Here is a 25,003-nt window from a genome sequence, read left to right on the forward strand (position 1 = left end):
TGGAAGCTGGTTCAGCTGGAAAAAGAGAAGCCTTAAGAGTGTATTAAATTATATACATTGTGAAATGTCCGAGCCTGGTCTAGAGCTAGTTAGCTTATTAGGGTAGCAAACTATTGAATGAGGTGAGAATTGGAGTGGCGAAGTTCGAAATTCATATTCATAATCTGAGTAGTTATCTAATGAAAGTTTGAAGGATCAGGGAAGGCTTGTAAGAAGAGCCAAGTTTTGAGGTTTTTTTTAAATGTTGGTAGGCACGGTTCCATTCTGAGATCTGCAGGGAGGTTGTTCCAAATGGCTGGACCTGCTGTAGAAAAAGCTCGGTCCCTGGTAGAGATGAGTCGTGTGGCTTTAGCTGGCAGGGCTTGTAGAGCTCCTTTGTAGGAGCTCTACAAGCCCCGCCACACTTCCTCATGTTTTAAGAGAAAGTGGGGTTTTGAATATCAGGGCCCAGTGCACATAAAAGCGCGAGCACAAGTCACTCTCACGCACACTGGAATGGTGGTAGGGCTGCAAATTCTGTGCAGGTTTTTTTTTTTTGCTTTTAAGAAATATGCACGAAGTTACAATGCAGGAGTGACTCGGCCTGAAGCAGGTACAAGTTTGCGTGTGGTGATGGAGTGCGTGTACTCAGCCAACTACCCATATATTTTTGGGCAAAGCGCACGTGTACATTTGTTTTGAAAATCCTCAGGACAATGTACATGCAGCCTTTACTGCTATGCAGGCTGCTTGAAGAGGACCCTCCCTATGTCTAAGGTTGAGCAGCCAAGTGTGGATGCCACTGAAGTCTGAACAGGGCCAGATATTTGAGGCCAGTGCTTCCAGCTGTGCAGGACGGGGACATTTTCTCTCTTCTGGGAACATTCTGTTTAAACACAGGGTGCTCTAAACTCTATGATGTCAGCTGAGCTACAAAAGGTGACTGCTGAGGCTGGATTTCCCCCTCTCTCGCCCGTACTCCCCCCCAATGTGCAAGTGCCTGTGAAAACACACAAAGCATTACCGAGTGGAGATTTGCCACATTCAAGTCTGAATTGTGAAACTGCTTGGCAGCAGATTCAATTTTCTGTCCATCCGTTCTTAGCTCATATTGTAAACTAGTTAAGGTTCAACAAGTATGTAGTAAATGCTTAAAAAATGTGCACAGAGTATACCATTCCCATTGCATGGAAATCTGCTGTAGATAGTCCAGGGGACACAAATCTCCTTTTAGACTCCTTTTCATGGTTGCTTTTCCTGCTCCTGAAACATGTCCTGTCTAATGCCTTGAAGCTGTCCAAAATGAGTTCCCTCACCTAGCAGTTTATTATTCACATACAAAGAACTTCCAAGCCAGCACGTTGGATTTTTGTCAGACTAGATTTCAGGATGTACTAGTGAAGCTGCCTCTTAAAAGGCTACTTTTAAGTGAAACAAACTGTCAAGAAATGGGACCAGGCACACTTTTCAGAGGACAGAAAAATTGACTGTTAGAGGAAAGGGGGGCTAAGAAAAGAGTCAGGAATCACAGAAAATGGGACCAAGTCACCTAGTTTATTCCTGTCTCCAAGAATATCCACTGTACTCAAGCTACCCTACCCAAAAGGTTTTACCTGGTATACTCAGCCTACCTACACACACATGACAGGTTGCACCACCTTCCTGGGTGATTTGTTGCACTGTTTGGAAGGGAAGAAAACCATCCTGCGAGTATATTTTGGCAAAGGATGCTGAACATGGACCCCAGATGGGGAAGTGAACAAACTGGACAATGTTAGTGAAGCAGGGGCTTTGAAAGTTCTTCCGAGCTATAGGTCTGCAGGAACAGTCCAACGAGCAGGTATTTCTTCTGCCAGAGCACGATTTTAAATGCTAATCACATCATCGCTATGAAAAAAAGAGAAGCCCAGAAGAGTGGTAGCTCGGGAAGCTACAGCAGGTTTTTTTTTTGTTCTTCTGGTCATAGGACAAAAGAAGAAGGTACAGAGAAGGGTTACCAAAATGATAAGGGGAATGGAACAACTCCCCTATGAGGAAAGACTAAAGAGGTTAGGACTTTTCAGCTTGGAGAAGAGACGACTGAGGGGGGATATGATAGAGGTGTTTAAAATCATGAGAGGTCTAGAACGGGTAGATGTGAATCGGTTATTTACTCTTTCGGATAGTAGAAAGACTAGGGGGCACTCCATGAAGTTAGCATGGGGCACATTTAAAACTAATCGGAGAAAGTTCTTTTTTACTCAACGCACAATTAAACTCTGGAATTTGTTGCCAGAGGATGTGGTTAGTGCAGTTAGTATAGCTGTGTTTAAAAAAGGATTGGATAAGTTCACTTAGAGAATAGCCACTGCCATTAGCAATGGTTACATGGAATAGACTTAGTTTTTGGGTACTTGCCAGGTTCTTATGGCCTGGATTGGCCACTGTTGGAAACAGGATGCTGGGCTTGATGGACCCTTGGTCTGACCCAGTATGGCATTTTCTTAACTAGATGAAGGCCCCAGAAGTACGATTCCATCACTTAAGCAGTACTGCAATTTCACAGCAAGCTGTGGATCCTGCCCTGCCGCAGAACTACGGGACGCAGCCTGGACAAGGTCCTCCTCTCCCAGCCTGTGGAATTCTGAGATAGGCGACTGCCCCTGCTGCTGCTCACACAGCTTAGCTGCAGGGTGCCTACAGGATGACCACGGAAAGGGAAACAGACTGCACGTGAAAGAGAAATGAAGATTAGGGATGGGAGGAATGGAAAGGTGGAAAGAGAAGGTAAAGGCATTGCATTTTAACCAAAAAGCCACAGAGAACTGAAATTGAGATAAGAAAGGAAAGCAAAAAGAAAACAGATATATGCAAGAGACTAAGGAGCTCATTTAAAACAAACTGAAGAAAATTCTGACACCAGTGCATACTTAAGCTCTGGAATTCATTGCCAGAGGATGTGGTTACAGCAGTTAGCAAAACTGGGTTTTAAAAAGTTTGGATAAGTTCCTACAGGATAAATCCATAAACTGCTATTACGGTAATTAATAAGTAATAGTAACTTGTGATCTAATGTTTGGGTATTTGTGACTTGGATTGGCCACTGCTGGAAACAAGATACTGGGCTTGATGGACCCTTGGTCTAACCCAGTATGACATTTGTGTTCTTATGCAACAATTGTTTTTTTATTTTTGGCTTGGTAGGTTTCTCCAGCTCCTTTAAGCTTCCAGCTCTATTGGGCTATGGTGCCATAAGCCTTCATTCACATTTTTCCTTTATTTGTATATCTGCCTCCCAACTCAGACCAGCCATCACAGTGATAGTTCTCAAGCCAAGAGTCACAGATCATGGCTCCCTCCTAGACCTGGCTTTCGTGGATCCCATGTTAGAACACTAAGTATTGACATTGTGCAATGCCGAACACCCCCACTCCCTTTCCCAGGGCTGGGAACACCGCCTCTGGCCGGCTTCAGGAATTTAACTCGGGTCTTTGGCCCAGCAGCATAGCCACCAAACTACCTGCCAGGCCCCACTATTTTTAAAATGAAAAAAAAATTGGCTTTGTCAATAAATGTAATGCAGACATGCAAGCTTATGCAAATGTGCCTCCAATTTCTAAGCCTTGCTGCAGAATTCACCCTTGCGCTGCCAGAAGCAACTGGGAGCCTTGAATCATTTTCAGAAATTTCTAAACGCAAGAAACATCTCGGATCTTTGAGTTTCATAACACTGTTAAACACTTATGTGAGCTCTCACATAAGTAAATCAGTTAAGAGATGGAAGTTAATTAGGGATTCTGATATTAGGTGTTTAGAAAACAAAGGTTGGTGTTTATATTTCGGTTAAACTGGGGTAAGAGGGAAGTGGAGGGGAGGCAGGTTTAAGATGTTTAAAATCCCCTTGTATCAGTATTTTTATTGGGTGGCTTTCAGTTGCATCATACATTTTGCAGAAGCTCTCTACATTAATGGTGGGAGTGGAAGGGAAATAGAACCAAAGGGTTACTAAAGGCCAAGAGTAACATAAGTATGAGAGAGAGAAAAAAAAAAGTGTGGAAGCTTGCTGGGCAGACTGGATGGGCCGTTTGGTCTTCTTCTGCTGTCATTTCTATGTTTCTAAGCAATGGCCAGTTTAAAAAAAAATGTAGCCAGGTTAATTGGCCGGCTGAGACCCACCCAGTCCTTACTGGCCTGGAAGGACATGCACGGATCACTGGGCCTAATTTTGGGCAAGTAAGATGCAGGCTGTCCCAGGAGGGTTTTTATGGCAGGAGAAAGGAAAATGGGTGCAGAGGATATTTTCACATCCACATGGTTTTATGGTCAAGGGGAAAGGCAGGCACAGACCTCTGCAGGTACTTACCCACAGCCCGTCAAGATCCCTCCAAAGAGCACGAGTGAAAGTGCCCCTGGACTTTATCGCTGTACAAGCAGTAATGAAAACTACCCCACTGATCTCGTAAGTTACCCCCACTTTATGTTCCCCGCCCCTATGGCCTCAGCACTCTCCCCCCACCCCAGAACCTACCCCCATAGTTAAAATTAAAGAAATAAAAGTAGAGGGAAGAATGGGTGGTGCCCCAGAAGTTTTCCCTGATTCCTGGCCCTGCTCCCCCCCGGAGCTGCCACCGTTCCACTCTCACTGACAATCCCCGCACTAGGAGTAGTGCGCATGCTGCTCACATCTCCTCCCTCATACCACCTTCCTATGCCTGCTCCTCCTCCGCCAATGCATTCTGCCTCAGCACTCTTCCCTTTCACCCTGCCCAGTAACACCTGCACCTCCTCCCTCCTGGCCCACTGACTAGCAGGAGGGCATCGCCTTCCTTCAATTCAACTGCTAACCCTCAAAACCTCTGCCTCTGATCCTTACTGTGGGTCCCACCTCACTCCTTCCAAAGGCCATGGAGCCTCAGCAGCTCTCTGCCTCTTAATGGCCACCAACAGCAAACCCACTGGTTTAAACTGACGAATGCAATTTTCATGCCAAGTGGGAGAAGAGTGGGATAATGTATTAGTTTAAACTGATAAAAAGAAATCCCTCATACAGTAAAGGTTTGACAAGATATTAATTATCTAGTGCTAGGGTCTCTTGACTCAATAAGATGTTTAAACTCCATTGGGCTTGTCACACATACTTACAGTTCGGTGGCTCTCTCCTTTTCCATTTAAGTAGGCCTTGATTGCAGCCAGACCAGCATATTCACCCTGGGCACCACTGAAAATTGCAGTAACACAGAGTCAGAACAGAGCAATACATATGAACCAGAGCAGGGAACCCTGGAAAGACAAGTCTACCTAAGACAGACATACATGCATGAACCCTTGGACATGTTCCAGATTTCACATGGATCTTCTGCATTACAATAGCCTGTACCCATGCAACCTCTATTAACAGCGCTTACGTGGAAGACCCATACTAGCTGCAATACGTGTTTGCTATCAGGAGGGATGGTTGTTGGACTCTCTCAAAGCCCTCCACAAAGTAGCACATTGTACCTACACAGTGCAGATTCCTGTTCTAAAATACCTTCAACAATAAAGACAGCACATGTATCTCATATTCTTCTAGGAGATGCCAGGCTCCTGATCCTTTCTTCCTCTAGCCCTGGCCCTGAACACCGGGGCTGCAGGTAGCGGAAGGAGGCTGTGCTTGAAATTTGTGCAGAGTGAAAAAGTGGAAGCAGCAACAGCCCGCCGACGCAGCAGAGACCCATACTCACACTCATTCCTCCCATGGGGGACCACGGAAGCACATGCCTGCTGCCTGCACCCTCCTCCGTTCAATGCCATCACCCTCCTGCATGAAGAAACGAGGAGCAGAGGAAAGGAGATAGGGATCAAGGAAGAGGGGTGACAGGAAGTCAGAGCAAAAAGTGCAAGAGCTGGAGAGGGAGGATGAGAAGGTCCAGGGCAGATGATGGGGTGGGGAAGGGAAGAGGGGTTTGTTTTTTTGCTTTTGGCAGTGCTTATGCTTGGGCTGGAAGTAGGAAATCTACTCCAGGGTTTCATCTGCTATTTTCTAGATATTCACTTCTTTTTATAATCCCCTTCCCACTGAAGCAACAGTTCTCAGCTGGGGGCACAAACCGTGCCTCCCTCCGAAACGCGGCTAATGTGCACTAAGTCTGGCTGCCAGACAACGGCAGAGACAACTTCCCCGCAGGGCTAAGACACTGCTTCCCAGGGCAAACCCAGCCAGCCTGCTGAGTAGAAGCTGAGCCCAGGGTATTCCACGTGGCAGTGCCCTAGCCGGGCTAGCCTGGGAGGGGCAGAAGTGACAAGTGATGGGAAAGACAAATGAATGGTGGGGGGGGGGGGGGGGGGGGGGAGACGACACAGAGAAAGCAAGTCAGCTTATCAGTAAATAGGGTTCTCTGCGGACAGCAGGATGAATTGGCCATAACGCTTGGGTGATGTCATCCAACAGCACCAACATGGACTCAGCTTTCTGAGCTCAGTGTACAGCCATAAAAGAAAATGGTGCTGGCTGGCCCAGAAACCAGAACCATTTTGACATCATTTGGTGCCAGTCACAAGGCTGATTGGCACAATTTTACAGAGGTGACCGAGGAGGCAAATGGGAACCCTCCTGCCCCCTTTTATTGCCCAGGACCCTCATGGACTGGGTACGCGGAGGCCAGGGTGGTTCTCAAGTCCTGGCACCACTTTTGGGGCTGGGAGGAGAGTTCCAGGGAATCCCTCACATTTCTTTTTTCCTTTCCTTTTGTATTTTAGTATTTATTTTGTTCCAGTAAAGGAGCTAAACTGAAACATTAAACAAAATGGTACTGAAGGGAAAAAATCTAAAAAAAAAAAAAAAAAAAAAAAAAAAAAAAAAAAAGGTCTGGCGAATATGAAACCAGACCCTGTAGTTCATTTATGACAACCCCGAGTAACAGTTTCCAAGATACTCAAAGTCCACCGACTCAAGCGTTTCCATGCTTATGGGAAACAAGATACCGAACCCCACCTTGACTCCCTACTTCAGGAGTCTGATGTGCCCACTCCCAGACAAGGAGCCGCTCCTCAGCCCAACCATGCACGGAGGCTGAAGAGGTTCTTACCCTTCCTTAGGGCCTCCACCTTCCAGGGGCTGTGCTGCTGCATCTTGGAAGACATCCAACCACAGCAGTAACTATTGGAGAAGCCATGATCCAGGTCCAAGCAGCAGTAGCAAATAGCCTGAGAGTGTGTGTGTGTGTGTGTGTGTGTGTGTGTGTGACAGGACATCCTTTGCTCACAAAAACAAGGCCTTAGAGCTGCTGACAAGTTTGCTTCCTGGTCTTGGATTTATCCTAAAAGCTGCTAAGACCAGCAGCATAAAAAAAAATGCAATGAGGCCATGTAGCAGAAACAAGGCCGCAAAAAAACTGAAAAAAAATGTTAGAGGAGACAGGGACGCATCTGTGTGGTAGGTCGGATGAAGACAGGCCGATATGGTCATGAGGCAGCATACATATGTGGAAACTCCCACACATACTTAGTAACAATCTTTACTGAGCTCAGAGTTAGGTCCATGTCTGCAGTGTTGAATGAGTTCACCCCACACATAATGGCTAATTCATACCCATTTATTGACATAGAAAGGAGACATAAGGATGATAAAATGAAATAAATTAGCAATGGGAACTGGGAAGTTAAATATGAAATCAGAGGAGTTACTGAGAGCACGGATACGAGAAAAATCCTCAAAGCAGGCAAAATTTCTTACAATTTATTTTTAATTATATACTGTAATGGTTACTATATACCCCGACCCCGGGAGGGGCTGGGTGAGGAAACCAGTAGGGGAATCTGGGCAAGAAAGAAAACCTGGGTGGAACCTTCAGAACCCAAGGATCCCCAAGTTAGGAGAAAATCTCATTCACTGAGAAGACCTGGGGGAGGGGGAGGCCAGAGAACAAAGAGGGAGGGACTTCACAGCCTCCACCTCAGCAAGGGGGGGGAAGGGGACACCCAGGTGGACTGGGAGGAGAGGGAGCAGGACAGGAACAGGAAGGGGCACTAACAGAGGCAGAGACAGACGTGGAGGAATTGGAGAATCAAGAGCCAGTGCCAATGGATGTGGGAGATGAATGGTAGAAACCCCCTCAAGGAGACCTGGATTGTTCCTGGTGGAAGGAACTGCTGTGGGTGGATGTAGTTGGGCAAGGCAAAGGGTATAAGTTTCCCTCTACAAGCTACAGTGGGTGGTGGCAGTAAGGGTTTGGTTTCCCTCAAACCAAGCCCACAAGCACTAGAAGCTGTGCTTGAAAAGACACTTCTGGTCTTGGCTAGAAACTGTGGCAGAAGCCAGAGATGTGCTTCAAACAGATTTGATTAAACCCGGTGGCAAAAGCACCATTTACCATTATGTTCTAGTTCTCTGTGAAGCACTTTTGCTGTATTTCATGTTCCATGGAAACCGACATGATGTTACCCTATGAATGTCGGTATAGGAAAACCTTTAAATAAATAGATAAAGAGACTGATCATTAGGAAGTTCTCTCCACAGACTGCGATTTGACTTGTGCAGAGAAGGCCGGACCTATTTTCAGAAGGCCTGCCACGAACTGGAATATTATGGTAGACTGAAGTATTTTTACTCCCAGTCTTTAAGCTCCCTGCAGGGTTAAAGCATCTGCTCAAGCACGGGCTGTGTTTTGAGGTTGCCACGCTACATGGAAGAATCCTACAGAGGAAAATTGTTTACTGAAGCACTGGCTGTGTTGGGGGAACATTACAGCCTACTCTCAACCCTTGGAAAGTTGGAAAGAATGACAATATGTAATTGAAAAGAGGCATTGCTCCGCTTTTTAGCTGTATAAACAATTCAGTAATGTTATTTCCTCTTCCACCCTCACCAAGGTTGGTTTAGGAGGGAGGAATGCTATCACGAGTTGTAATTTCTAGCAGTATGCATGGGGAAAAAAAAGTTTTGTTTTTCATTTACTATTTATTTCAGCGTTTGTGTTTAGTTTGTGTTTTAGCAAACACTAAAATACTTTAGCGCAAGCTAAAATGCAGGAGGAAACTATTTTTTGTGTTTCAGATAGGAAAAGAAAACAAAGCAGTATGCTAGCCATTTTCTTGTCATTTACAAAATGACAGCACAGTGCTAGTAATTTCCCTCCCCACGACCCAGGTCTAATTGATGTCAGCAATGAAAACATGAGCTAACTGGAAATAACTCATTTCGTGCTACCTGCCAGAGAAGGAGCACCAAACGTGGATCTAAATAGATTCATTTTATTCTCATCTCCCAGTGGAATGGATCTATTTGAATTCCACTCGTTTTACGGACTCCACCCCAGGAAGCCTTTGAGCAAGACTTTCAAGAAAGCAGAAGACCCAGGGCCAACGATCTTGTGCAGCTGTGTGGGACCAGGGACTTTCATGGCTACCGACCACTGCTCTGCTCCAGTTTAAGATGATTCAGCAACTAAGCTAATTAGTTAGCCCAGGCTTTTGGCTGAAGCTAAAGGGTTGCTCATTGGCCTCCGAGGAATCACATGCACAAAGATCAACTGGAGAAAAGCCGAACTCAGAATACTACAGAGGGCATCGCACTAGTACTGCCAGTTACACCTTTTACAATAGGAAAGCCAACATGATCAAAGGAACACCAGTTTACAACACACTGCTCCTGTCTGGGGAGGCTGTGATTTATCCCAGTCATATTTTCACGCTAGTTTGCACTTGCAGAGATATTCTTCACTGCAGCTTTAAATCCTTTCAGCCATAAAAGGCGGCAGTTTAATTTTAGAACAATGCAAAGCAGCAATATGCTCAGGAAAAGGTGGTGGTGGGGGAGTAGAAATAGGCTGCAGCACCCAGAGGCTCTTCAAAAAGGAGAAACAAAAAACTAACACTGAGAGACTGGTTTTCCTGAAGCAGAAGACACGTGCACTGGATTTGATTCCCTAAGCCTGGGCTTCTGCTCCTCAGGCTAGCCAGAGCTAGAACGGTACAAGGATGGTGTCGACAGCCCCTATAGATGGGGGCTTGGGAGTCCCAGGTATTACGCAGTGACACCTTGCGGCCAGACTGTGCTTCAGGGTCCTGAGGGGGGGACTGTGGCCCCAGTCTGGCGATGCAATGACTAATGGGTTGAAAATGGGGGGAGCTCCTGAGTAATTTTCAGATTAAGGCTCATGGACGGGTCAGTTCTGACTGAGCTAGAAGCCCAAAAGGCAGAAAATTCTAGACAAAATACAAATGTAAAAAAAACCCCAGCTCCTTTAAATATCTCGTAGTCTAATTAATCATCTACGATTTCCCCTGCAGAGCTGGTCTTGCACTCGCTTTCCAGAATTCCCATGCAGCACTCTTTAGATTGGGCAAAAATCAAATCCTGGGAGTCCCTAATATACACTCAGTACGGTAAAAGTCAATCAAGATCACATCCTGCGGTAACACTATTGGCCATTAATTTGATACAAGGGTGGCTGCTGTGGAAGGAAAGTTAGCTAGGGCCAGTCACCTAATCTAATCTTGGATTCAGTTCTTGAGACTTGATACCACCCATATCAAAAAAAAAAACCAAAAAAGACCCATGCTATTCTGTCTATCCCTGGAGATGGAAAAGTCTGTTATCTCATGGTTGCTCCACTGTAAAAGTGGTTCACTGTTTAGAAATAAAGACTCAAAGATATAGAATATAATCCAATTAAAATGTCTTCTACAGCTTTCTTATACATCCAAACAAAGCGAACACACTACTTTATCTAACCTGTTCGAGAAACTGCTTTTCTTAGCCTGTCTCCAAACATATCTAACAGGAATCTAGCAACCATTCCTCCAAACATATCTAAGGGGGATCTAGCAACCACCCAGTTCATTCTGCTTCACAGATTCATCCTCCAAACATATCTAAGGGGGATCTAGCAACCACCCAGTTCATTCTGCTTCACAGATTCACCCTCCAAACATATCTAAGGGGGATCTAGCAACCACCCCAGTTCATTCTGCTTCACAGATTCACCCTCCAAACATATCTAAGGGGGATCTAGCAAACACCCAGTTCATTCTGCTTTACAGAGTCTAGTAGTAAATTCATAACTGCTACAGAGTTGTACAGTCTCTAGAAAGCTTGCAGGTAAGGTATCTGCAAGCTTTCTAGAGGCTTTCCTCGCTTTCAGCATCTATTTAGTAGAAAGGAAGCACTTAAAAAGCTTCCATTTTCAGGCATGTTCCCCAAAAAGCAAGAGCACCCATTGCTGAAGGTGCATGTGTATGCTTGTGACTGTATACATGCAGCTGTGCACGTCACATCGGTTGTGGTGGGAATCTGGGGTCATAGAGAGATCCTGCTATTGCTGCCACTGCCTGACAGTAGGGGCGAGAAGCAATGCCACTCTCCAGAGACTTGGAGGAGTGGTGGGAGTTCTGGCAGCATTGCAAATTCCTGCTAACACTTTTTGGCAGCGGCAGGGAGGCAGCAGGAGAAGGTGCCTGAACGCACCACTGTGCACAGTTTCAAGCAGGCACTTTCACTTGCTCTTTATAACCAAAGTTTGTTTTTTCTTTAACATGTAAATGCACAAGGATTCAGCAGTCTACCAACATACGAGACATACTGCCTTACATCATTAGGTCATGTTCTGTAGGATTTTTAGATGTCAGAGACCTGAGTTTCTCAGAAGGGATTTCCTACCTGTTCGGCTGGAATGAAATCTTGTCGTAGCCTGTGATTTCACACAGATCCTTCTCCAGCTCCAAGAAGAGCTGTTGGTATCCCTGAGCCTGATCCAGAGGCACAAATGGGTGAATGTTGGCAAACTCTGACCAAGTGAGAGACTAGGGAGGGAAAAACACATACACAGCATTAGGCTCACTAAATAAGGGAGGAGATTATGGAACATTTTTGTCTGTGGAAAAAATTATGGCTAAACCATCATCTCCATAAGAAAACTGGCCAAGACTCTGTAGGGAAAAAGATACTGGAGGGTATAAGGTAGCTGAATTCTAGGAAAATCTAGCTACACACCACAATTTTGTGGCTACAGATTTGGCAATCCAGTTCAGATACTTCCAAAGTGGTGGAATGAGACTTCAACCTCATCTGAGCTTATTCAACTCCATCATTTCCACAATAATGTGCAACTAACATTTTAGCCAAGTGACAAAAATGAATTTAAAAGCTAGAAAATACTTTAAAAATATACATATTGGGGAAGTAATCGTATAACAGCCTGCCTGAATTTTGAAAGCAGACAATGCGCACGAGTGTGCTTTGAAAAGTTGCAGATTGTTCCAGAACGTGCATATACCTATATGCAGAAAGCTACACCTCCTCTTCAAAGCAAGCGCGTAAACATCTTCCCTGCCGACTCTGCCTCTAAATGCTTTTTCCCAGTATTGCTAAAAGAACATGTGAAACAGGGTCTCACAAGCACAACCCCCTCATTGATTTTCAAAGAGCCACTGACATAAAACAGGGGTTTATGCACTCAAATTGCTTTGAAATTCAAGCAACACACCTCATTCCATGAAAATTCATCACTCAGTGGTATTTTCTACAAGACTTTCTTCCCCCTTTGTACATACCAAGAGCTCTCCAAACTCTGTTTGGAGGCCTCAGCCCAGTTGGATTTCAGGATATCCACAGCAAATGTACATGAGACCTTTGCAGGGCACTGCCTCCACTGTATGCAAATAAGTCTCATCCATATTCATTGTGGAAATCTTAATAACCTGACCTGGCTGCGGCCCACCAGAGGACAGAGTTTGGGCACCCCAGGTATATCCTACAGAGGCTCCAGAGTGTCTCTCCCTTTACATAGAATGTTCCGTACTAAGACCATCTAAAATTCTAAAATTTACTAGATAAACTTACCGTAAGCTCAGATGAACTATTCAGCTTCATTGTACAGGAACCCTATAAAAAAAATACTTGCTCAGTGTTGGTTCATCTTGTCACTGCGCCTTCTAAATAATCAGCACAGTTACTACTAAGCTGTAAAAATAAATTTTGAATACCTACCAAGGGAATCATGCTGTGAACAAGGGAAATATCTTTGTTTTCCAGTCGTTTCATGTACCTGACAAGGTTGGTTTCCGAGTGATAGCTGGAGGGAAAAACGTTCAACTGTGAAACTGGTAAAAGCCTACATAGATCCCAGTTTCTGCAATTTTGAGTATAGCCTGCATAGATATTGAGAATCAAACTCCATTCTCAGGATGCAGGCAGAAGGCTCAATAGATCAGAAAAACCAAGTCTTGCTAATCTTTGAAAGCTGCCAACTATAAGTGAGGCAGAGAATCTTCTGAAAAAGGTGGTCAAGCTGGAGCATCATCATAAGGAGAGACTTACCGTATTTTCTGATGTATAAGTCACAGGGTTTGTTTTTTTTGTTTGTTTTTTTTTTAAATGTCAGCCGTGCGACTTATACACCGATGTGACTTATGTACTGTTCCGTCAGCCCTGACTCTCTCATTGTTCCTCACCATGACAGCCTCCATCACAGATGATCGAAGCCCTGACTCTCACATTCCTCCCCACTATGACAGCCTCCATCACAGATGATCACAGCCCTGACTCTCTCACATTCCTCCCCACTATGACAGCCTCCATCACAGATGATCGAAGCCCTGACTCTCTCACATTCCTCCCCACTATGACAGCCTCCATCACAGATGATCGAAGCCCTGACTCTCTCACATTCCTCCCCACTATGACAGCCTCCATCACAGATGATCGAAGCCCTGACTCTCTCACATTCCTCCCCACTATGACAGCCTCCCTCGCACAGATGATCGCAGCCCTGACTCTCTCACATTCCTCCCCACTATGACAGCCTCCCTCACACAGATGATCGAAGCCCTGTCTCTCTCACATTCCTCCCCCACTATGACAGCCTCCATCACAGATGATCGAAGCCCTGACTCTCTCACATTCCTCCCCACTATGATAGCCTCCCTTGCACAGATGATCGCAGCCCTGACTCTCTCACATTCCTCCCCACTATGACAGCCTCCCTCACACAGATAATCACAGCCCTGACTCTCTCACATTCCTCCCCACTATGACAGCCTCCCTCACACAGATGATCGCAGCCCTGACTCTCTCACATTCCTCCCCACTATGACAGCCTCCCTCACACAGATGATCGCAACCCTCCGTGCCACCTCTCCAACACTACTACTGCTGGCATGCTCAACACTCACTGAGTGCACCTCATCCTCCAGCATGCCAGAACCATGATTATAATACTGACCTTTAGCGGCCGCTGTGTCTGGATATGTGTATGTAACACGAGGTATAAAAAAAAAAGCACTAAACTTACACACTTCCTTACTATTTCTTCAGCCTCTAGAATGAACCACTCTCCTCAAAAAGACCTTAGCATTCTTGATAAATACCGGATAGCTAGTTATTAAAGCAACATTAGTTTTGGCAGAATGCCACAGTCTGCGACAAGTAAAACTTACACTGCGGACTTCAAGCTAAGTGCTATTGCATATGCAGCTGAAAACGGAAAATGGGAAGCAGGCATAGGAACATAAATTGCCATACTGGGTCAGAGCAAGGGTCCATCAAGCCCAGCATCCTGTTTCCAACAGTGGTCAGTCCAGGCCATAAGAACCTGGCAAGTACCCAAACACTAAGTTGATCCCATACTATTGGGTCCAGTAATAGCAGTGGCTATTCCCTAAGTAAACTTGATTAATAGCAGTTAATGGACTTCTCCTCCAAGAACTTATCCAAACCTTTTTTGAACTCAGCTACACTAACTGCACTAACCACATCCTCTGGCAACAAATTCCAGAGCTTAATTGAGCATTGAGTGAAAGAATTTTCTCTGATTAGTCTTAAATGTGCTACTTGCTAACTTCATGGAATGCCCCCCTAGTCCTATTATCCGAAAGTGTAAATAAAATATTCACATCTACTCATTCAAGACCTCTTATGATCTTAAACACCTCTATCATATCCCCCCTCAGCTGCCTCTTCTCCAAACTGAGCAGCCCTAACCTCTTCAGCCTTTCCTCATAGGGGAGCTGTTCCATCTCCTAGATCTTTTTCCTGGGTGGTAGCTCCTAATATGGAAACTAACATCGTGTAACTAAAGCATGGATTATTTTTTCCTATATACACACACATCGCCTTGCACTTGTCCACATTAAATTTCATCTGTCATTTGGATGCTCAATCTTCCAGTCTTTCAAGGTCCTCCTGCAATTTATCAAAATCTGCTTGTGATTTAACTACTATGAATAATTTTGTATCTACAAATTTGATTACCTCACTCGAATTCCTTTCCAGATCATTTATAAATATATTGAAAAGCAGCAGTGCCAGTAGAAATCCCTGAGGCATTCAACTGTTTATCCTTTTCCATTGAGAAAATTGACTGTTTAATCCTACTCTGTTTCCTGTCTTTTAACCAGTTTGTAATCCATGAAAGGACATCACCTCCTATTCCATGACTTAACTTTTCTTAGAAGCCTCTGATGAGAGACTTTGTCAAATGCCTTCTGAAAATCCAAATACACTGCATCTACTGGTTCACCTTTATCTACATGTTTATTAACCCCTTCAAAAAAATGAAGCAGATTTGTGAAGCAAGACTTGCTTTGGGTAAATCAATGCTGATGGGGTTCCATTAAACCATGTTTTTCTATATGCTCTGCGATTGTGATCTTTAGAATAGTTTCCACTATTTTTCCCAGCATTGAAATCAGGCTCACTGGTCTATAGTTTCCCGGATTGTCCCTGGAGGCCTTTTTAAATATTGGGGTTACATTGGCCACCCTCCAGTCTTCAGGTACAATGGATGATTTTTATGATAGGTTACAAATTTTAACTAATAGATCTGAAATTTCATTTTGGAGTTTTCAGAACCCTGGGGTGCATACCATCCGGTCCAGCTGATTCGCTACTCTTTAGTTTGTCAATCTGGCCTTCTACATCTTCCAGGTTCAGTTCATCTGATTCATCACCCTTGAAAACCATCTCCGGAATCGGTATCTCCCCAAGATCCTCATTAGTAAATAGAGAAGCAAAGAATTCATTTAGTCTTTCTGCACTGGCTTTAGTTTTTCTAAGAGCCCCTTTAACCCCTCAGTCATCTAATGGTCCAACCGACTCCCTCACAGGTTTCTTGCTTCAAATATATTTTAAAAAGTTATGAGTTTTTGCCTCTACAGCCAACTTCATTTCAAATTCTCTTAGCCTGCCTTATCAGTGTTTAGAACTTAACTTGACCATGCTTATGCTTTTTCTTATTTTAAGATAGATCCTTCTTCCTATTTTTGAAGGATGGTTTCTTTTTTGCTAAAACAGCCTTTCACCTCACCTTTTAACCATGCTGGAAACAGTTTTGCCTTCCTTCCACCTTTCTTAATGTGTGGAATACATCTGGACTGTGCTTCTAGGATGGTATTTTTAAACAATGAACACACCTGTTGTACACTTAACCTTTGCAGCTGCATCTTTCAGTTTTTTCCTATTTTCCTCATATCAAAGTTTCCCTTTTGAAAATTTAGTGTTCGTACTGAAGATTTATATATTGTCCCCCTTCCAGTCATTAGTTCAAATTTAATCATGTTATGATCACTATTGCCAAGTGGCCCCACCATTATCTCTCACCAAATCCTGCATTCCACTAAGAATTAAATCTAAATTGCTCCCCCTCTCGTTTGTTCCTGAACCAATTGCTCCATGAAGCAGTCATTTATTACATCTAGGAACTTTGTCTCTAGCAAGTCCTGATGTTACATTTACGCAGTCAATATTGGGGTAATTGAAATCTCCTATTATTACTGCACTGCCAAATTGGTTAGCTTCCCTCATTTCTCTTAGCAATTCATCATCTGTCTGACCATTTTGTCCAGGTGGATGGTAGTATACTCCTATCACTATACTCTTACCCAACACACATGGGATTTCTACCCATATAGATTCTACTGAGCATTTAGTCTCTTGCATGATCTTTATCCTGTTGGACTCTATACCCTCCTGGACAAAATTATACACTCCTACCAAGTTGATCTTCCCTATTGCAATATAGCACTGTCCCATGGGTTATCCTCCTTCCACCAGGTCTCTGAGATGCCAATTATGTCTATCTCATCATTCATTGCTGTACATTCTAACTCTCCCATCTTACTACTTAGACTTCTAGCACACAGATTTTAAAGTGTGTTTGTTTGTATTAACAACCTGATTTTCAGTTTTTTATAGATAATTTGGAATTATTTAGCTCAGGTGATTGTTTACACTTCAACATCAGGAGAAAATCCGTGATTGGTGCAAAGCTGAAAGCGTGTTCAGATCAATGAAGAAAACATGAAAGCTGATCATGGAAAAACAGTGCGCTGGCCACAGCTGGAAGATCATCTGCTCAGGTGGGTCCTGGAGCAGTGAGCAGAAGATATGACTTATCAACAATACAGGTGTCTCTGAGGTCCAGTTACTAGTGAAAGAAATGAACGTGGTCAGCTTTGCAGGTGATCCATCTTGGTACTTCCGGTTCATGAAAGTAAAGCTGGCAATCAGAGCCTGCACAATGAGGTGTCAAAAGCTGCCACATGATTTCCAGCAAAACATTGAAAGTTTTCAGGAGTTTGACCAGAAAGAAATACACAAGCATGTCAGTAGCAATCATATTGTCAACATGGATGAAGTCCCACTGACCTACAACATACCCACGGGAAGAAGCAAAAGCAAGAAAGGTGAAGACAGAGTGACAACAGGCCACGAGAAGTCTCACTTTACCGTGTGCTGGTCTGCTGCACCAACAGGACCAAATTGCCACTTATAATACTTAAATGAAAGACAATGCCTAAAGGTCCCTTTCCACCTGGACAAATGTTAAAAGCTGGATGGACGAAAGTATGATGGGTGCATAGCTTGACAGATGCTTCCCTGAGCGACCAGATGGATTCTTTCACAAAAAGAAAGGTCTCCTGATGGACAGCATGAAGGCTCACATCACAGATTTGGTCAAGAATAGAATCAAGACAACTGCATCCCAGTCATCATTCCTGGCAGCATGACAAAGATGCTACAGCCACTAGACATTGACATTAACTATAGCTTCAAAGCTGTGTTGCGATGTCTATGAGAATCCTGGATGACAGACAGTGAGCATGGCTTCACCACAACCGGGCACATGAGACATGCATTGTTTAGCAAGGTGGTGGAATGGGTCAGTGAGGTGTGGAATTCATTTTCTGTGACAACAAACAGCAGGCTTTAAGATAGCTGGTCTCATCTCGTCTGCTTCTGGGAGTGATGGTGGTGATGGTGGCAATATGTTAAACAGCAGTGAGTCAGACAACGATGACTACGTCCCGATGACACTTACAGCTGAGATAGCTGGACTCTGACACATGAGATGAAGACTGATAGCTTTGTCTCACAAACTGAATCTGATTAGGCAGTGATATCCAGGCACAGTGTGAATAATCCAAAACAAATTAACTTAGTGTAAAATATGTATTAAATAAACTTTTTTTAAATAAACGTTAATTTAGTACTTTAAATAGCAAACAGTCTCTGTATGAAGAGGTGCCTCTTATATAAAGCTGCGACTTATGTACTAACTTTTTCGTAGAAATGACTGTTTATAGAGGGGTGCAATGTATATGTTGCGGTCCCGGTCGCTAGACTAGCGACCGGGTCCTTACCTGCCTCTCCCCGCTCCAGGCTCCGGGAACCGCCGCGTTTCAGGCCTTCTAGGCCGCATGGCAGCGGCGTCCCCACGAGGGAAACACCGCCGAGGCCCGCTGCTGACTCCACACCTGCCTGTGTCCGTACCGTCACCAGCAGCCCAAGTGTCGGCTCAGCAGTTATATGGACTCTGGAATTCCATCCAAGATAAGCTCACTGCTGCGGCCAGGACAGCCAAAAGACATGCCGACCGACATAGTCGGCCAGCACCCGTATTTCTCCCGGGAGATCGAGTCTAGCTCAGCACAAAGAATATCCACCTCAGGCTGCCTTCTAAGAGTCTAGCGCCTAAATATTGTGGATCATTCCAAGTGGCAGAACGTATTGGGATGGTATCCTATTGCTTACTCCTGCCTACCACGCTGCGCATCCACAACGTATTCCATGTCTCCCTCCTTAAACCGGTAGTCCTCTCCCGATTTCATCGACGTCCTCCGGATGAAGTGGTCTCATCTACTACAGAGGATCCCACATACCAGGTTCGGGAGGTCCTCGACATTCGTTTCTTCAACCGTCGATGGGAGTACTTGCTGGCTTGGGAAGGCTGTGGTGCTGAGGACAACACCTGGGAGCCTGCTCGCAACATCCTGGACAAATCTCTCTTGCGGCAATTCCACTTGGCTCATCCTAGTAAACCAGGCCCCTTGAAGAGGGGGCGTAAGGGAGGAGGTACTGTTGCAGTCCCAGTCGCTAGACTAGCAACCGGGTCCTTACCTGCCTCTCCCCGCTCCAGGCTCCAGGAACCGCCGCATTTCGGGCCTTCTAGGCCGCATGGCAGCGGCGTCTCCACGAGGGAGAAGCCACCGAGGCCCGCTGCTGACTCCGCCCCCTCGTAGGCGCACACGCGCGCGAGGAACGTCGATTTAAAGGTCCAGCACCCAGAAGTGCTGGACAGCCCCCAAGCTGACGTCAGATGCCGGCAAAGTATTTAAGCTGGCGTCTGCCTGCATGGAGCTGCCTTGCAACGAGGTCTCTCTACTGAGTGTCTAGTTGCGTTCCAGTTACGTTCCTGCTGACCCTGAACTGACTTCTCTGGATCTTGATCCAGCCTCTGGTTTGTTTCTCTGGCTTCTGACCCCGGCTTGCTTCCGTCTCTCCGTGCCTGCTGCCTGCCTCGACCTTCGGACCGTCTTTCCACTCGTCTCACTGCCGTCTCCTAAGTCCCAGCTTTCCTGGTCCCTACAGGCTCCTCCTGAGGGGGGGGGGGGATCTTGGATTTCCAGGGTGAAGTTCCATCATTCTCCGTTGGTCTCGCTGCCGTCACTTAAGTCCCAGCGGTCCGGATCCCTACGGGCTCCTCCGGGGGGGGGGGGGGGGGGGGGGATCTCGGATCTCCAGGGTGAAGACTCCATCTGTCCATCCGCTGTGATTCCGCCTCCCGGCCTACCTTCTTCGGCAGAGCTCTCCATTCCGCCAGGCTGGCCCAAGGGTCCACCATCCAGTTAGCAACAGTATACACCAGAAGAGACGGTAAACAGACAGCAAAATGCCAGGATGCAACTTGCAGTACTGGCGGAATCTGAAGACAGAAGTCTGGAGTAGATTCCCCTACCTTCTGAGAGATATACTGATAGCACAGTGTGAAGAAGCTTGCTGTCTGTACCACACCTCTTATGAATGGAGGATTTAGTGTTTGCTACATTAGTAAACTGGCATCTTTCAGAATCACTAAGTTTATTAGAAAATGTTTAAACTAGGTGAATTTTATTTCATTTGTTTGGGGTGAGGGGATGGGATACTGCACCTTCAATTTTGAATTGTTACACTTTAAATACAGTGCACAAATGTGTAATAAATGACTACAATAACTGTGCAATGTGACCAATAGCTCAAGCACTGGTTTTGCACACTTAGAAAATCCAATCATATAAATCTAAACAGGTTTGCCCGATACTTATTTATAAACTGGAAAGAATGTGAAAAAGGTTTTTTTCATGCACTGTAAGACTGCAAAACTCATTTATCTGTATTGCCCATACCTGTTGAACACAGGATGAGCCAGGAATTCACTCGTCCTTTTAAATGCAGTACCTAGGATGCCTCTGGTCTCTTCCATGCTCTGAGCAACCAATTCCTGTTAAAGTAAGAAGAAAAAACAAAATGTGAGGCTCTTGGATGGTAAGTTACTTGATGTGGAAAGGCCATGATCCCCCACAATAAGCTAGGAGTTTTTGCACCACTTGATTGGTTCAGTGTGCCTTTTCCAGAATGTAAACCCTGTCTGATTAAAGGATCCATGCCATAACTAGCCCAAACTATGCCTGGGATGACGACTAATCTTCTGCACCCTCTTCCCCCTGATATGCTGGATTGCCTTCTCCCTACTAAGCCTCTTATCTTGACTGTCCCTCACCTCCCTACCATCCCCTTGCTCTTTCCCAACACTAAGGTGCTCCAACTGGCACAGCACAAGTACTAGTGCAGAGGTTCTTAAATTGGCAATGGATCCCCTCAGAACCAAGACCGCAAGATTATGGGCTCTCGTAAACCCAAAGCCTATTTCTCACCTCAAGCTCGGCTTCAGGGTGGACAGGCTGTCTCAGGCTTCTCACCGCTCCATATTTAAGTGTTTCATCTCTCCTTGTGATCACCCCCCTCCTCCCCCTGTGCTATTTCCAAGTCACTCTTCCCACCCTGCTACTTTTGGGGCCAAAGGGACAACCCCCACAGGCTGCAGTATCAGATAGCCCAAGTTTGGATTACTGACTTCAGGGAGACATTGAGGGCACATTTTTCATCTTAAAAATATGCTGCAATCATTTACAATATTTGTGTGTACTTTCCTTTAAGTGACATTCCAGCATCAAAACTGAAAGTCTTGTGAGCTTTTCCTCGTCCTGTCTTTTGCTTTCATCTAGTCTAGTCTGCTCTTTTCCTGATTATCCTTTCCATTTAACTTTTCCACCATATCTCCCTTCCCTCGTCTTCAATGTTTCTCTTTACTATCCATCAGTACTTTGTTTCCCTTCTAGCTTGTCCCACTCCTTTAAATCTACCATGTCACTATCTTCCTCTCCTTAAGCCTCCATCCCACCATCTTCCAGTCCTCCCAACTGCTCTAGCCCTCTTCCTTACCCCTCCCAGTGTCTCTTCTTTCCCTGCCTCTGCCTTCTTAGCCCTTCTCTTACCTTATGTGCCCCTCTCCCCATCAGATCACACAAGCCTCAGAACAGTGGTAGGAAATGGCTAGTATGAGCTTAGCTTGAAGAACTCTTGGTCCCTGCGGCTCCCGACAAACTTCCTGTTTAGAATAGTACATGGGCTAGCCCAGATGGCTCCGTGATCGTGCTGTGCACTGCCACACGGAAGGTCCCTGGTTGACCCGAGTTGGGTCCTTTATTCCCCAGGTCAGCTGTGAAGGCAGTGTTCAACCCTTGGAGCAGGGGGAAGGGAGAAACTGTGGACATTGCTTAAGGGCAACAATGGTCAGCTTCAAATCCCAAAATGGCTGAGTTCCAGGAGGAGCCCTGGTGCAAGTCCCCTAGGCCCGAACCATCACTGGAATGACCAGAGTACATACATCAGGGGTGGGATATAAAATGGGAAAAAAACGCCCTGGTGCTTGCAAATGAAGACTGATGGCACAAGATTCCAACCCTGGTTTTAACTGGGCTGAAAGAACAAAAGAGAGGGAGGAAACTGCTGGGTCAAAAACAAACCAAAAAGCATGTGCTGTGAGGAAGGATGGAGGGAGAGAGGGAAGCTGCAACTAAAATAAGGAATATTAGAAACCCCACCACCCAGCTACAATTTGGGAAGCACTGGAGAAGAGCTCCGCTCCCAGGCCTCATCGCTGCTTCTCCTGATGCGCTGCTTGTAAAAACTCTAGCAAATAAACCCTGAAGGGTACAACTTTCCATCAGTCCACTAACAGTGGCATGGCGCCAATCCAGTTTCTCAATTCTCCATGGTGTTTTTTTTTTGTTGTTAATAAAAACGTGTTCTGCAGCTAGATTTTCAAAAAGAAAAAGATGGGTGCAAGTAATATCCCGATATAGTCCTGCTGATCATTTCTGTAAGAGTCCCAATGGTCAATTTCAGTGGTGGTCTCTTACCACATATGGAAGTCAGTTGCGTTATTCCACAGCTGAGCTGACAGGAAAATTACATAAGAGATTAGAAATGGCAGCACACGCGTGCAAGTCAAATCCGCTTTGAAAATTAGCCCACCAGCATGCAATTACACCTATTGTGTACAAAAGATTTTGGGGGTAAATGTATGTGCATGCTGGAAAATGGGCACTTATGTCCAAACTCTTCCCCAACTTTGCCCCCAAAGCTCCTCGGCGCAGGCAAAGTAAACTGATGCTCGAACAAGGCAGCACACACTTTTATCCACATATCGAGCAGGCAATTTTCTCAAAGGCTATTCGAGGGTAGAGCGTTGTTTTATCCACAGAAATGCCTTGCCAAACTGACCATCATTCATGTACCCTACCATCAGTACCTGAGGCGTCCCATGCTAAGTGAACACACAGTGATTCAGCTCATATACTGTGACATCAGAAATTAACCACTGTCCATTAGTCAGAGGAGCTTCCAAACCAGAGGGTAGAGGGTCAGAAGTACAGGCAGTTTGGGGATTCCCAGTCAGCGTGGGAGACATGAAGCCACTTATCTGCCGAGCAAAGGTGGACTTTCAGAAAGATAGCTCATGTACTGAAAATACGATGGCCCTTGGAAGGCGAAGAAGGTGGTCATCACCAGATAGAAGCTGAAGGAAATAACTTTTACATGTTGAACAATGATTTGCTGCCATCAGCAACACAAAGCTGCCGGCTAATATAAAACCCATGCAGCATTTTTACATAACCAAAAAAGATTTGCATTGCCTGGCAGCAAGAGACCATCAAAAATATTGCCTTAGCATTTAATAGAATATTGCTAAAGGAAAGCAGGATCCATGCCATACTCTACTTACCGCTGAAGATTCACAGCCAAAGACCCATAACAAATCATCCAGGTCTCTCTCCGTCACTGTTTCATCAAGAGACACTCCAAGCTAGGGACAAGACAGGAAGAATTTATTTGAAGCTGCCAAGCAGGGCAGATGGTTGCACCATACTTATCAATGAGGTACCAAGGATAGATTTAAGTATACTAAAAATGTTCAGTTTTAATATACACATTCCAGATCCTAAGAGGCTAGAACAGACAAGATAAAAATTTATTCACTTCAGGTAGATGTGTTTTTTTGTGGTCTTCTAGGCCACTATACCTTTCAGATTAGTTTTTACAAAACCTCCATTAATACTTATCAAACTACTTATGGTTTTCAGTGTAAATCCACCATTTGTTTTTTGAGCAAGTGGGAGAACTCCTCCCTTAGAGCTTAGGAGAATGCAGCCATCACAAAAATGAATCCCAATATATTTCCTTCATCTCATCCTAAAGCCTTAGGCAATTGCTTAAACTCAGTGGGATGGGAGAGGAGGGGAGGAAGGAGATAAGGCCTCTTCCAGCTGAGACTGGATATTTACTCAAAACCACCTAAAACCAATAGGTCTCCACATAACTTACTGCTTCTGTCAATCTACTGTAACACACATGAAGGGATAAGAAAGTACTAGCAGAGCACACGAGGCAAAAGTTAAAATTGTAATTTTAGAAAAATAATATACACAGAGGTGGACTTCAAAATGCTTTGTCTAGCTGAGTTACCTGGACAAACTGAGTTTTAAAATTCCTGCCCCACCAGTTAAAATTTAACTGGATAAAAAGGTGGTGGTATGGGGCTATTCTAGGAGTGGGGGCCTAAGTTTATCCAGCTAGGTCTGGTCAGAGAAGATACAGGCCTAAAGTTAAATGATTAATCGCTCATCTTGTTAAGTATTGCCTTCAAAGTTTTTAGAAAAAGTTAGTGTGGGGGGCCTAAAACCCCTCCATACAGAATTTCTCTGCCAGCCAAAAAGGTACACAAGTGGGGCACCCCCCATCCAATGGTATGCGGTGACATTTACAGCAGAGGATTCAGTCTCGCTCACCTGCCTACAGCAGTCTCAATCCCTTGGAAACCATTTGGAATTAGGCCTGCTGTAACATGTAATGTAACCTGGGCTTGACCCTCAAAGCATGAACAAACAATTACAATATAGTAAACCTGCCATGTCAAAAACAGCATTAACTGCCAGCTCTCAAACAGTGACAATCCTATCGATGAAAAGGCATCACTACAATAACATCAGGCTCTAAAACAGCAATATACCTCCTATTTAGGAAACACAAGCCATGCTGCCTAAAACACCTGTAAATTAAAAGAAAATTCATGTACCTAAAAATATTGTACTAAAGCTTTTAAAACTATATAAAGTCCTTTCTTCAGATGTCAGATCAGAGACATTCACATCTAAAGATGAGACCTACGTTGTCTCAATAGCTCACATA

The 25,003-nt window shown here is 44.8% G+C and overlaps 1 protein-coding gene across 3 annotated transcripts in view; it reads right to left on the reverse strand.

Annotated features, from left to right (window-relative positions):
* GLDC (glycine decarboxylase) overlaps nucleotides 1-25,003 on the reverse strand; it is a 192,215-nt gene that overhangs the window by 39,836 nt on the left and 127,376 nt on the right. For all 3 annotated transcript variants that reach the window (XM_029614128.1, XM_029614136.1, XM_029614144.1), the window contains 6 exons: nucleotides 23,541-23,621; nucleotides 20,599-20,693; nucleotides 12,926-13,010; nucleotides 12,779-12,820; nucleotides 11,597-11,739; nucleotides 5,101-5,176 (listed from right to left, as the gene is read on the reverse strand). In XM_029614128.1, coding sequence (XP_029469988.1) covers nucleotides 5,101-5,176; nucleotides 11,597-11,739; nucleotides 12,779-12,820; nucleotides 12,926-13,010; nucleotides 20,599-20,693; nucleotides 23,541-23,621 — 522 coding nt within the window. The remainder of the gene's footprint in view (nucleotides 1-5,100; nucleotides 5,177-11,596; nucleotides 11,740-12,778; nucleotides 12,821-12,925; nucleotides 13,011-20,598; nucleotides 20,694-23,540; nucleotides 23,622-25,003) is intronic.

Source organism: Rhinatrema bivittatum, chromosome 1 (assembly GCF_901001135.1).
Source record: "Rhinatrema bivittatum chromosome 1, aRhiBiv1.1, whole genome shotgun sequence".
In the NCBI taxonomy this organism is placed as follows: domain Eukaryota; kingdom Metazoa; phylum Chordata; class Amphibia; order Gymnophiona; family Rhinatrematidae; genus Rhinatrema; species Rhinatrema bivittatum.